The 13,963-nt window shown below is 30.3% G+C and overlaps 1 protein-coding gene and 5 non-coding genes across 6 annotated transcripts; 1 reads left to right on the top strand and 5 right to left on the bottom strand.

The window, feature by feature from the left end:
- Window positions 1-1,280: 1,280 nt before the first annotated feature.
- LOC107898797 (probable beta-D-xylosidase 5) lies at window positions 1,281-4,660 on the top strand. The gene is made up of 4 exons (XM_016824341.2): window positions 1,281-2,003; window positions 2,150-2,319; window positions 2,853-3,715; window positions 3,815-4,660. The coding sequence occupies exons 1-4, from the start codon at window positions 1,317-1,319 to the stop codon at window positions 4,459-4,461; spliced, it is 2,367 nt and encodes a 788-aa protein (XP_016679830.1). The 5' UTR covers window positions 1,281-1,316; the 3' UTR covers window positions 4,462-4,660.
- A 1,548-nt stretch (window positions 4,661-6,208) lies between these two features.
- On the bottom strand, window positions 6,209-6,282 carry TRNAN-GUU (transfer RNA asparagine (anticodon GUU)). The gene has a single exon. It is a non-coding gene; the product is annotated as a tRNA-Asn (tRNA).
- Window positions 6,283-9,304: 3,022 nt separating this feature from the next.
- On the bottom strand, window positions 9,305-9,376 carry TRNAP-UGG (transfer RNA proline (anticodon UGG)). Its single transcript has one exon. It is a non-coding gene; the product is annotated as a tRNA-Pro (tRNA).
- A 402-nt stretch (window positions 9,377-9,778) lies between these two features.
- TRNAP-UGG (transfer RNA proline (anticodon UGG)) lies at window positions 9,779-9,850 on the bottom strand. The gene has a single exon. It is a non-coding gene; the product is annotated as a tRNA-Pro (tRNA).
- A 139-nt stretch (window positions 9,851-9,989) lies between these two features.
- On the bottom strand, window positions 9,990-10,061 carry TRNAP-CGG (transfer RNA proline (anticodon CGG)). The gene has a single exon. It is a non-coding gene; the product is annotated as a tRNA-Pro (tRNA).
- A 517-nt stretch (window positions 10,062-10,578) lies between these two features.
- Window positions 10,579-10,650, bottom strand: TRNAP-AGG (transfer RNA proline (anticodon AGG)). Its single transcript has one exon. It is a non-coding gene; the product is annotated as a tRNA-Pro (tRNA).
- Between the last annotated feature and the right edge of the window lie 3,313 nt (window positions 10,651-13,963).

Genomic DNA, 13,963 nt, shown 5'->3' with positions numbered 1-13,963 from the left:
ACTTGGTATAAATTTTGTATGTAAATTTATAGTATAGTTTTTTTTAGTAAGAAAAAGATGATATAAAATATTTATATTGGAATGTTAATTAATAAGTATAATTTTGGGACTTGACATTCAAAAGATTTAGTGGACCATGTGCAGGTTTAAAAGACGCTTTTGTTTTCTCTAAGCATCAAAATATCATTAGTTTCATTAGTCATTACTTCCTAAACAGGGAACCTTTTGTTTTATTCCTCACATTGCACGCAACCCATGTTTTTTCTACATATACAAAAGGCAAATCAGCCAACATCCCCAAACTATGAGTCAGATTTTAAATTAGTCCTTAAATTTTAAAACATATTAGTTGAGTTATCAAATTATTAATATTGTATCGGTCGAATTCTTCTATTAGTTTAGTCGTCGATTTAGGCGTTAGATGTTAGCTTGTATCTAACATAGAGTATATTTAAAGTGAGTGGACAATTTGGATCTAATTTGTTTAAACTTCGAATGGTATGATTTAGGGGTGAGCATTCGATCGAGGCGAGTCGAATCGAGTCAAAAAATTTCGAATCGAGTTAACAAATCCTATTATTTATACTCAATATTGTGTTTACATGGACTAATTATTTAATTAGTAGACGAAGTACACGATTATTTAACTACATAAGTAAGGTTGATGGGCAAACATTTATCAAAATAACGTTGTTTTGCCTTTTAACTTTAGAAAATGTAAACATTTATCAAAACGAAGTAGTTTTGCCTTTTTTTTATTCTTATTTTCGGATAACTTGAATTGTGTAATTCATATTTAAGTTAAACCAAAAATTTTGATTATTTTATTTGAGTTAATCTGAATAACTCGATTAACTCGAATAACTTGAACTTTTTAATTCAAAATTTGAATTTTTATCGAACTTTTCGAATCGAATCGGATTTTGCTCGCCCTAGTGTGATTGCAGTCTCTTAATTATAGAGTTTATTTTAATCTTCTTTAGCCTTATTAAATGGAAAATTTACAATTTTGGCCCCTTTAGAAGTTAAAATTTTAATTTAAGTCATTTTAATACAATTTTTTTTAGTTTTACTTCACATAGTTGTTGGCTTCCCCCCTAAAGTTGATGTCAGACTGATGGAAGGAATCATTTAGAATGTTTTGAAATTTAGAGACCAATTTAAAATTAAAGTCATAATCTAAGGGACTTTTAGTGGAATTAACCCCAAGAAAAAAGACCAGACCAACCTTTAGAGACTTCAACTACTACTATAAAAGAGCTGCATGGTAGCAATATTCCACCATGAAACTGACCTAAAACCAGCAAAATTAAGCCATGAAATTAAAAACCCAGTTTTCTTTTGCTTTATGCCTCTCATTTTTCCTTGTTCTCGTCCCATATAACACTCAAGCTCAGCCATTTGCATGCGACAAAAATGATCCTAATACGAGCAAGTTCCCCTTTTGTGACACAACCTTATCTTACCAGGACCGAACCAAGGACCTTGTTTCACGCCTCACACTCCAAGAAAAGGTTCAACAGTTGGTGAACACAGCCTCCGGCATTCCCCGGCTCGGGGTGCCAGCTTACCAGTGGTGGTCGGAGGCCCTCCACGGCGTGTCGGACCTCGGTCCAGGCACTCGGTTTAACGCCACGGTGCCCGGTGCGACTAGTTTCCCCGCTGTGATTTTATCCGCCGCGAGTTTCAACGAGATGTTGTGGCTCGAGATGGGGCGAGTTGTCTCGACCGAGGCTCGAGCCATGTACAATGTCGGTCTAGCCGGGCTGACATATTGGAGCCCTAATGTTAATGTGTTCCGCGACCCAAGATGGGGTCGTGGACAAGAAACGCCGGGGGAGGACCCTACGGTGGTCTCGAAATATGCTGTGAATTACGTGCGGGGATTGCAAGAAGTTGGCTCCGTGGGGGACAAGCTTAAGGTTTCAAGTTGTTGTAAGCATTACACTGCTTATGATGTGGACAACTGGAAAGGCGTGGACCGGTTCCATTTTGATGCAAAGGTATATACATAAACATGAAATTTGTGTTATAACATGTATGTCCTATATGGATATCAATATTTCGTGTCTTAATGCATGTCGGGTACGATTATTTTAAGCGAAATGAAGAGTACAAGTAACGTAAATTACTGGGGGTTTTTTTTCAGGTTACGAAGCAGGACTTGGAAGATACGTATCAGCCACCATTTAAGAGCTGTGTAGTGGAAGGACATGTGAGCAGTGTAATGTGCTCATACAATAGGGTGAATGGCATCCCTACTTGTGCTGATCCAGACCTTCTCAAAGGCATAGTTAGAGGCCAATGGGGACTTGATGGGTATATTTCTATTTTCAACGGACTAAAGAAAACCCGAAAAAATCAAATATCATTGAATGGAGGTTGACTCTTTCGAAGCAGTATTCAAAGCATAGTTTGCTTAGAGGGTCAGTATTGTCCTTAGGTCGAGTTAGAATTTTGTCTCTTGACTTTGCAAAAAGTACGAATGTTTTGAGAGCCTACTTGAAAAAATGATAAATTCACACAACATCTAGTGGTACTCTCCCCTAAAGATTACCTATATGCTTTTAGGTTAGGAGTTTGACTAGTATAGGCAGCTTTTCAAGGCACTCATGCTCTTCGTAGAGTCAGAGACAAAATCATAATTTGTTCTAGGGGCAATACAGACTTATTGAGGAGATTCGTCTCCTCTAAATAGTCGACACTTTGAAGATTTCTTTAAAAGAAGTCGGCCTCTCTTTAACAAAAATAAATTCAAAACAAATAGTGTTGGATTTTGATTTCACAATTTGTTTTCCCAAAAATGAGCCTAAGTGTTAATGGTAACATTTTTTTTTCAATGTTTTTGGCAGATACATTGTTTCAGACTGTGACTCAATTGAGGTTTATTATAATGCCATCCATTACACTGCAACACCTGAAGATGCAGTGGCCCTTGCTTTGAAAGCAGGTTTAAACATGAATTGTGGGGATTATTTGGGGAAATACACGGTGAATGCAGTCAATTTGAAGAAAGTAGAAGAATCTGTTGTTGATCAGGCTTTAATATATAACTATATAGTTCTAATGAGGCTCGGTTTCTTCGATGGAAACCCAAAACAGCTTCTGTTCGGTAACCTCGGTCCATCCGATGTATGCACAGATGATCACCAGAAGCTGGCCCTCGATGCTGCCAAGCAAGGAATAGTTTTACTCGACAACGACGGAGTCCTTCCTCTGTCTCGAACCATCATAAAGAGTTTAGCCGTTATCGGACCGAACGCTAATGCCACGAAGGTTATGATAAGTAACTACGCCGGTGTACCTTGCCAGTATACTACCCCTTTACAAGGGCTGCAAAAGTATGTCTCAATGGTTACACATGAGGCAGGGTGTAGGGATGTGAAATGCAATAATGATACATTTATCGATCTCGCGGTTCAGGCAGCGGCGAACACCGATGCTGTGGTGCTCCTTGTGGGGCTAGATCAATCGATCGAGGCCGAAGGGCTCGATAGAGTGAACTTGACATTGCCAGGATATCAAGAGAAGTTAGTGACTGATGTTGCTAATGCAGCAAATGGAAAAGTGGTCCTTGTAGTTATGGCTGCTGGTCCTATTGATATAACATTTGCAAGGAACATGCGAAAAATCGGAGCCATTTTATGGGTAGGGTATCCGGGTCAAGCAGGAGGAGACGCCATTGCTCAGGTCATATTTGGAGACCATAATCCAGGTTGGCTTTTCTATTCTTTTTTTAATTACATTTTGCCTCAAATACATCAATACATCAATACATCAGTACGCTAATGAATATTCCTTGGTGTATGATCAGCTGGGAGGTCACCATTCACATGGTACCCCCAAGAGTATGCCAATAAAGTCCCGATGACCGACATGAACATGCGAGCCAACGCCACCACAAACTTCCCTGGACGAACCTATCGATTCTACACCGGCAAAACCCTTTACGAATTCGGACACGGGCTAAGTTACACATCATTCTCCAAATTCATAATATCAGCTCCTTCCACAGTACTAATCAACTCAACACCAAACAACATCCTCCTCGAACCATACTCCAACAACGGCGAAGCAATCGACGCATCAAGCGTTTCAAACTGCGACGACCTGCAATTCAACCTCATGATCGGAGTTAAAAACAATGGACCAATGGACGGAGATCACGTGGTTCTCCTCTTTTGGAAGCCACCGAGCACGAAAGGGGTCACCGGTGCACCGAACATGCAGTTGATCGGGTTCGAGAGGGTTGGAGTTAAGAAAGGGAAGACCAAGAATGTGACAGTGAGCTTAAATGTGTGCAAAGACCTGAGCTTAGTGGATGTTGAAGGGAAGAGGAAACTGGTTATAGGACAACATACCATTTTTGTAGGCACAACCAGTGAGCACCAAGTGAGGCACCATTTTGTTGTGAGGCAAGCAGGGGATGAAAGTGGGGAACCTTTAGTCTCTATTACTTAATGGCAGGCAAAGCTTATAATAGCCTGCATTTTAGTACTGTATTAGAATAAATTATGGTGCGTTGGGGAGTAAAAGAATACTAAGGGACCAGTAACTGAGCTAATATCATCAGGGATATTGATATTAGCTTTGTTTTTGGTAGATATAAGAGTTGGTGTCCTCGTGTTATGTTTATCATAATTAAAATATTTTATATTTATATATATTTATATATATAACATACTATATAAAAGTATAAGATGCCTTTTAATAATTATATATTTTATTTTAAAATTAAATAGATTAAACTATTTCAAAAAAAATCAAAATAGATGAGGGGTAAAATTAGAATATTTAAGATTTTCAAATGCGAGTTCAACCTTTAATATTTGTGTTAATTTTATATATTTTTTCCTTTACCCGTAATACGAGTGTTCATAATTTAATATATATACTATTATTGAAGTCCTTGATTTAGTTTATGTTACGAGTCATGGGCATCAACTCAATTAAGAAATGGCCAAAAAATATTTTTATCATTTCAATTAAAATTTTATTAATTTTAATATAAAATTTTAATAAATACATTTTTTACATTATTTTTTCACACAGGTGTATCATAAATCATAATCTAGTTGTATTTTTATTCTTTTGGTAAACTACGTCACTCAATTTTCAAAAAATTTCATTTTAAGCACTCACATTATATAATTCGATTATTTTGGTCACTCCTGTTAAAATTATAAGCGGAAATCTGATGTAAAATTATTTCTAAAATTTTGATTTCTCGTATAATTTAAGCAAAATAAAAAATTATTATTCTAGTCCTCTATCTTTTAATATAAATGTGGTTTATCTCTTTCCTTCAATAAAATTTATTGTAAGTAATTATGGTCTTTGATTACTAATTAAAGTCAAATTAATAACAAAACAATTCAACTAGGTTAGATTAAATAGAATTTTTAAGCATAAACTACAACAGTTGTCCCTAAACTTTATTTAAAATTACATTTTAATCACTCATCTAAAAGTTATATAATTTAACTTTGTCAAATTGTTACATTTTTATCACTCGACTGTTAACATCCATTAAAAAAAATAACATTACGCCTTAATTCAAACGAAATTAATAGTTAATTTGGTCCTTAAGCTATAGATAAAATATATTTAAAATAAATAAATAAAATTCATGTAAAAAAAACAACCCAACATGGAAAAATCGAGGACTTTACAGCTAATTTTTTTCACATCCAATTTTATTAAAAATGTGTTTGAACTTTCACAAAAAAGAAAAAAAAATTATTTTTAAAATATTAAAATTTTAAAAGTCTAAAAACAATTTTAAAAAAATTAGCGTGAAGTATACGTGAATTGTCATTTGGGCTATCATATTTAAAAAAATTAACATTTTAGTTAGTATTTTTGTTTTAAAAAACAACAATTTAACTCTTTTTGGAAAAAAATTTATGATCAAATTAGACTCTTTTCAAAAAATTGGGGTCAATTTTAACTTAAATAAAGAGTAAGGGCCAAATTGAAAAAAATTGAAACTTTAAGACTTAAATTTCTCATTATGCTAAATTTAAATATATGAAAAATACTGGTTGAAAAAAAATACAAAGATGGGGAGCAGTAAAATGAAAAAAAAAATCCCATAAACTGAAAAGAATTTCAGAAGGTTGATGGCCCAAAAAAGTGAAAAGAAGGTAAAAACGCAGCCCAGAAAACGTGAAACGCAAAAACCCAAAAAATAGAAAGAACGTAAAAACGCTAGAGGGAGGGGTCGAACCTCCGACCTTATGGTTAACAGCCATACGCTCTAACCGACTGAGCTACTCCAGCTTGTTGTTTACTGGCTAATTATTTATTTTAATATAATATAAGGCTAAATGTAATTTTGCTGATTATTCAAAAATCGAAGTAATACTGATAAATAGAATATACATATATATATTTTTATAATTTATATATCAGATTAATATTTTTCTAATTAATATATTGTGTAAATTAATACTTTTCCCTCATCAATTTTTATTTTTCCTTTTTTTAACAAGTTCATAAATTGATCATAATGTTTTTTTAATAAAATAAAAGTACCATAATAATTAATAAATAATATATAATTACTATAAATATATTATTTTATATTATATTTGATTATAATAAATTTATAAATAATTAAAATTGAACAGAACCAAAGGTTACAAGTGTGGTAAATACTCATTTAATATTTAAGACTAAACTCTAAAGTAATATAATTTTTTTTTAATTTTTTCTTGTTAATGAAAAATAACAGCAATTCAACATAAAATTATCCCCTCTTAATGAAATAAAAAAATCATTCAATGGAATCAAAATTTATTTAACATAATAAAATTTCTTATTTATAAATTCTAATAAATAACTTAAAATAACAATCAATAATAAAATCAACCATATATTGATTGATTCAAAAATTAATTTACATTTTTATACTATTAATTAAATAATTAAATAAATCTGGTGTCATGAATTAAGTCACATCAACTCAATTATTCAATTAAAAAAATATACTTATAATTTAAAATTTTATATATATATATGAGTAATTAATCTTATTTTTACTTATTATTTTATAAAAAATTATCTATTTCTTATAAAAAAAATTTGAGATTTTTTTTTAACAATCTCATTATAGGTATGCTTAAAACTACCCATAACCCCTCCTCAACCCGTAAATAGAAGGACAATAAAGCGCACTCGAACTTACGTCTTCTTACATTGACAATAATACTCATGCCAATTGAGCTAAGGGCCAGTTCTTCATTGCTTAAAAAAAGCACTTCTGACTCCAAAAGCACTTTTGGAAGAAAAGCTGTGAAGAACAAGCTGTTTTAGGCTGCAATTTTTAGCTTTTCAGACGTGCTTTTCAAAAGCACTTTTGAAAAGGAGAAGCTAAAAATTTCAGCTTTTCATCTCCCAAAAGCACTTTTGGTGCTTAATTGCTTTTTCACCCCTCTAATAACATAGTATTTTCCTTTTTTTTTCTTGGTGCTTAAGTACAAATGTGTTAAAATCATTAATTAAAAATAAAAAATATTTTTTAAAATACTAATTACAAATATTTAATGATTATATTTAAATATTTAAAATATAGTTTATATATTATAATTAAATTTTATAAATAATTAATATTTATTGCTTAAAAATATTTAAAATTTATATTTCATATATTAAAATATTAACAACAAGTTATAATAATTTATTTATATTCTTACTAAAATATAATAATATTAATTAATTTAAATATCATTTAAATGCATATTTGTTACTTGATAAAAACATGTTTAAAATAGACATTTTATTTATCAAAAGTACTTTTTGACAGTAATGCTAAACACTCAAATTTTAAATCAAACTTTTCAAAATCACTTCTCAAAAGCACTTTTCCACAGCACTTCTCAAAAGCACTTTTCAAAAGTAATGAAGAACTGACCCTAAGACTCAATAGGCAAATTTGAGACTTTTTTAAATTGTAATTTAAGTTGTTTAATTTTAAATAAAGTTATAAAATATTAGAAGATATTAATATCTTGGTAATAAATTTTTATTATTTTTAAAAATTTTAAGTTTTTAGTATTTTTCTAACTAAGTTGATATTTAATTGATTCGTGGCATTAACTCAATTCAAGTCTCAATATAGATTAAATTATGACATATCCACAATGTAAATAAAAAATCATTATATAAAAAATATATTTATAAAAAAATTAATACAAATAATAAAGGAAAGTTTTTGGTGAAAAGATAAGATTTTAGACATTGTGGGTATTTTCCTAAATTTATTTTGAAATTTGATACTTATAGATTTCATATAAAATTATAAAAAAAAAACATAATAATACTCCCATAGTAATATTTATTACTTTACAAAAGATATAATGATAAATTTAGTCACTAACATTTATCCATTTTGTCACTTTAGTCCTTTTTTTTTAAATTATATTAACACTCAATCTTCAAAATTTATTCAAATTGGTTTATTTTGAAAGAAAAAGATTAAACTGTTAAAATTTTAACAACCCTAACATGACAACTCGTGTTAAATCTAAGTGTACTTTATTGCTAATATAAAGAATTTTAAGTATATATAAACTAACATGTGAGTTGTCACATCAGCACCATAAATTTTCATAGTCTAACCAACTTTATAATATAATGCAATGTTTATAAAATTCAAAACTTAAATTAACTCGTACATAAAATATTTTTTTTTCAAAAGAATAGATAGGACGTTAATGAAAGTGTTGGACTCCATTTTGACTGTGATGATGAAAATTCTAATTTTATTATAAATTATGTTTGTGGACTTCATTCTGACCCTACTCTTCACCCATTAGAAAAAGAAAAGTCGTTTCCTTGCTCCGCCGATTCCGGTGAGAACCCATTGAAATTAACCGCCAATACCGCACTTCTCCACTTAAGCTGTATACTGTTAACTAATTCGTGCTCATTATTTTCTCAACTGTAAGTAACAGTTTATCGCCTGATACTTTACATAATTTCTCTCTCTGACCTTGTTTGAGCCTAGGGTTAGGTTAAACTTTATAGTTGATATGTTATGATAGGAAACACCTAATTCGGATAAAAAAAAATTCCAGATTAAAATGTCCCCATTTGTGCAGGCATTCGAAATAATTTTCTTATTTATTGATTCATGTTGGGTACTTATTTGTGAGGAATGTTGTCAGAAAACAGAGCTGGATTTCATCATGTTCTACATTAGTATAGAAGTTGACTTGAGATTGTACTGATAATCAATTATTTCAAGTTGTAAAATTTAGCTAAGGGAAAAAAATGGAAAACAAAAATAAATCTTATTTTAGGGGCATTCCGAGAATCGAACTCGGGACCTCTCGCACCCAAAGCGAGAATCATACCACTAGACCAAATGCCCAACTTTTGATGCTTACTCTGACTTGGTTTTTTTTATTAGCTGTTAATTTTTCAAGATCCTGCTAAAATTTGATGACTAGATGGTCACTTATCAGCAAGTTGTTCTGAAGTTTGGATGCTAACTTGGTACTTGAGCTAATGGTTGAAGATGAGTTGATTGGTCAATTAGGCTGTTGTCAAATGATCAGAGCCAACATTTCCAAATGACATTTTAGTTCTGGGACTTTGCATGCCAAATGCCTGAATATGTTATTGATGTTTAGTCTTTAGCTGCTAAAGCTATTTGGTAATTATGCTATTAAATTCTGTGCTGATCCAAAACTGGACTTGGCTTTTCTCATTCACTAGTTTTCCTGCTTGCTTCCTCTTCCCTAATTACAAAAAAAGAGAAGGAAAATGATATGGGGCATTCCGAGAATTGAACTCAGGACCTCTCGCACCCGAAGCGAGAATCATACCACTAGACCAAATGCCCAATCACCAAGATTTGGTCTAGATTCTTTTTTTCTAATGCTTTAAAATGTTAATTATACAAAAAAAAAAAAAGAACCCAGATTCCTCTTGCCTAAGCGAGAATAGAACTTTGGTCTTTCCTCTTGCAAAATAAGAGATCAGGGGCATTCCGAGAATCGAACTCGGGACCTCTCGCACCCGAAGCGAGAATCATACCACTAGACCAAATGCCCTGATTTTGATTCCTGTGATGTATGATTTTTAATTATTATATTTGTTAATTCAGAATATAAATATGCAATAGAAGGCAAACCATCTATAGATTATGAATTTCTCAAATTTGATCATTTCTTTTAACCAAAATACGTATCTGACTTCTAAATAGGCAGTTTTCAAGTTGATTGTGCTCTTAGAAGTTAGACTATTTTCTTTCAAATTTGTTTAAAAGCAAAATTGCATAACAATTAGGCAGCTATATTACTTGAATTCGGGTATAAATATCGAGCACAGGTATGTATTTAACCTGAATTCTTTGTGTTTATTCGATCCTCCCTTCATTAGGCAGGCTTAACATTTAAGACAGATTTTAATGAGTTTGTTAAAAAAAAAAAAGAGGGACAGATTTTAATTTATTTTTTGGCCAAGAATAAATTTCTAAAAGGACAGAATTTATATATTATTTTACTCACTGGCACTGCAGAGGAATCTTGACAGAGAATAAATGGATCTGAAGAAAAAAAAAAGAAAAATGGGGCATTCCGAGAATTGAACTCGGGACCTCTCGCACCCTAAGCGAGAATCATACCACTAGACCAAATGCCCTATATTGTCAGTTAGCTTTATATAACAATTCTTGCAGGTTGTTTTGTTTTCATGTTGAGAATTTCCGACATGATAATCAAGCGTCTGTTTGTGATCTGTTTAGCCTCGGACTGGAATCCCAGAAATATCGTCGTCGATGACAGCGTGAATTTTCTCAGACCTTGTTTGGGATGAGGTCTTGTGCATTAGGTACTCTACATCCTTTTTCTTAATCAAGACATATAAACTGCAGGCAATGCATGTATGAATGAGAATATATGCATATGTATATGGGAATATATATTTTTTAAAAATTTTGAAAAATTACTATTCCTAATACTTGTATGGTTAGGTACAAGTAATACATTTTATATTTATTTATTTTAACGAAATTTTTACATAAATTCACATTGACATTTTGCGTAGAGTTGAAGGGATTTTATTATTATTATTTTTCTAGTGATCAGACCAGACCTTTGAGTCCTATACTAAATTTATAAATAAATAAATAAATAAATAAAAATCTTTGCTGGATGATAATGAAATGATGTGATAGTGGACCAATTGATGAACATCTTGAAGTGCTATTAATCATGATATATTATCTTAAATTAAATTAAAATAATCAGTAAGTTAAAAGAAAAGGAAAAGCGAAAGCAACAAGGAATCTCCAGGTGGGAAGGCCTTTTCATGATTAATTTCTTATTCTAAAAAAACCTAAGGTCCATCACCTCCTTTGAACCTAAAGCAAATGCTTTAATAATTTATTAAAATCACAATAAAATCTTAGCTGAAACATTATCATCAAACATTAGTTTCCAACTCTCTTTTTCCACTTTAGTTTAACCAAATTTCATTACTTAAACATGCAACTTCACTGGCATTTATGATTAGTGTTGGGATAAATATTTGTAAGCAACGAATAAGAAAAATAGTGAAGAAATTGAAAACATCAAACACATAAATTTTACATGGAAAAACCTTATCGAAGAGGATAAAAAATCACGGACAAATATAATTTCACTAAATCGGCAAAAACGAAGAGTGTAAAGATGGAGATAAAAACTAGACATCAAAACTTGAAAATAAGAATACTAAAAAGCTTAAACACAAAATCCCCTAGAAACTTGTAAAAGCTAATACTTAAATGTGTTATGGATTAATCTTTCTAGGGTAGAAAATGGTCTATTTATAGGCTAAATTCATAGGTCAAGTAATCTGCATTAATCAGAGTTCGACTGGGACTAATCAGGATTTGACTGGAGAAGAAAACCGTGAAAATTGCATGCCACATCGCCACATCCCCTATCGTGTCGTCTCGATGTCACATGGCTCCTTGTCGCGATATCACTCTCTGTTTGTGTCTTAATTTGACCGGAATACGAGGCATACTCCACAATTATTGATTGAAAATAAAAACAAACTTAACTTAATCATCCAATCAAATTCGAGCTCAAGCTATAAAATAGATAAAATTTGAGCATTTGAATATTTGATAATTTTTAATTTTAATTAAATTTATATATATAATTTTTTTATCTTGATTTGAACTTGAGTTAATCAAATTTATTTAATTTATTAGTTTTTATTTTGAATCCGAGTTCAATCATCAAGTGAGTTACCAATCTTGATATAAATTAGGGGCACATCGAGGAACTAGTACTGACTCTTTTAAAATGAAAAAAATTGTACTTTGATATTAAAATGGATAGAATTATGATTTAATTTTTTAAAAATTAAAAAAAATATAAATTATTAAAATAATAAAATTTTAACTTATATAAAAATATATAATTTAATTTCGCCTTAAAAGAATTCTTTGCTCCTCGTATAAACTTTTCTTCCTTGGGGAAAAATAGTTTTGATATTTTTGTTTGAATTATTTTTATCTTAACTTTTTTATACATAAAAGTGTTTGTAATTAGAAATAAAAACCTTTTTGACAAGAAATTATTTTATGGATCATTCTCACTACATCATCCATGATCCTTTTCCAATTATTTTATGACATTTCAACAATTTTTTCCATGTCATTGACACATAATTTTGGTAATTTTTTTACCTTAAACCATGAATCCGGATCCCAAAATCTTGAATCCTAGACCCAAAACCTCGAACCTTAGACCCTGAACCTCAAACCCCAAGTTTAGGGTTCGGAGTTCTGAGTTTAAGGTTCATGATAAAAAAAACTACCAAAATTATGTGTTAATGATATAAAAAAAATACTGAAATGTCATTAAATAATTAAAAATGAACCATGAATAATTTAGTGGAAAGGGTCTATAAAATAATTTGTCCCATTTAACTAATCTAGAATCAAATTGCTACAATTCTCTAAAATATTATCTATACAGTGAAGATAAATTGTGAACAAAATTTTAGTTAGTTAATGAACTGTCAATTATAACTAATTTCATCAATGTTAAATTCTTATCCTCAAACCATCATTTTACAACTCAATTTCAGTTATAGCCAAAACTTTCCTTGTCATGGGATCAATTTTTCTTGGGGAAAAAGGTCCAATGTTACAAAAGGTCCTTGTAGTATGTGTTTTTAGTTAATTTAGTATAGTTATTATAATTTGATCATTTCTAGTCTATATTTTTCGAGGTACGTGTTCTTAGTCTTCAAAGTTGAGATGAACTTATTTTTATTAATTCTATCAAATATTTTGACATTATTCTTTTTTAAAGATTAGTGGTGACATGACATATACACTCGTGTTCTCGTACAAATTAGATATTTTTTTTGCATATTTAAAAAAATAAAAAGGAAAAAAATATAATAATTATCAAATGGTACAAAACGAGAGAAATTTCAAAATTATATATGAATTTTAATTTAATGTGTAATTTGATACATAAACTTTGATTATGTGCAATTTATATATGAAAATTTAATTGTGATTCTATTATATACATTACATTTTTATTTTAATTTAATTACACAGATTTAAAGAAATAAATATATTAATTCTATTTTTATATTAGATAAATATAATTATTTATTTAGGAAATATGTATACATAAAATTATGTTAGATCGATAATGGTGTTAATTATTTTTGGAAATTGAATCAAATCAGAATTCCATACATGAAATTGCACAAAATCAAAGTTCATGTATAATATTGCATATTGATTCAAAATTCATGTATAGTTTTGAGATTTATTCCTAAAAAAATAAAAAAATACGTAAAATTATTAAAGGGAATTAATGGTAAAAAAAATTGAACTTAAGATTGAAAATACATTTTTCGAAAAAAGTAAAGAGATTAGAAATAATTAAATTATAAGAGAGAGATTAAATCCATCGAAAACACATAATACAATACA

This window comes from Gossypium hirsutum, chromosome D04 (assembly GCF_007990345.1).
Source record: "Gossypium hirsutum isolate 1008001.06 chromosome D04, Gossypium_hirsutum_v2.1, whole genome shotgun sequence".
NCBI lineage: Eukaryota > Viridiplantae > Streptophyta > Magnoliopsida > Malvales > Malvaceae > Gossypium > Gossypium hirsutum.
This window is presented reverse-complemented; position numbering and strand designations above follow the sequence as displayed.

Excerpts from the sequence above, each read along its gene's own strand:
- LOC107898797 (XM_016824341.2), top strand. The coding sequence starts at position 1,317 with ATGAAATTAAAAACCCAGTTTTCTTTTGCTTTATGCCTCTCATTTTTC. Across the intron at positions 2,004-2,149 it reads GGTTCCATTTTGATGCAAAG|GTTACGAAGCAGGACTTGGA; the intron begins GTATATACATAA and ends GTTTTTTTTCAG. Across the intron at positions 2,320-2,852 it reads GGCCAATGGGGACTTGATGG|ATACATTGTTTCAGACTGTG; the intron begins GTATATTTCTAT and ends TGTTTTTGGCAG.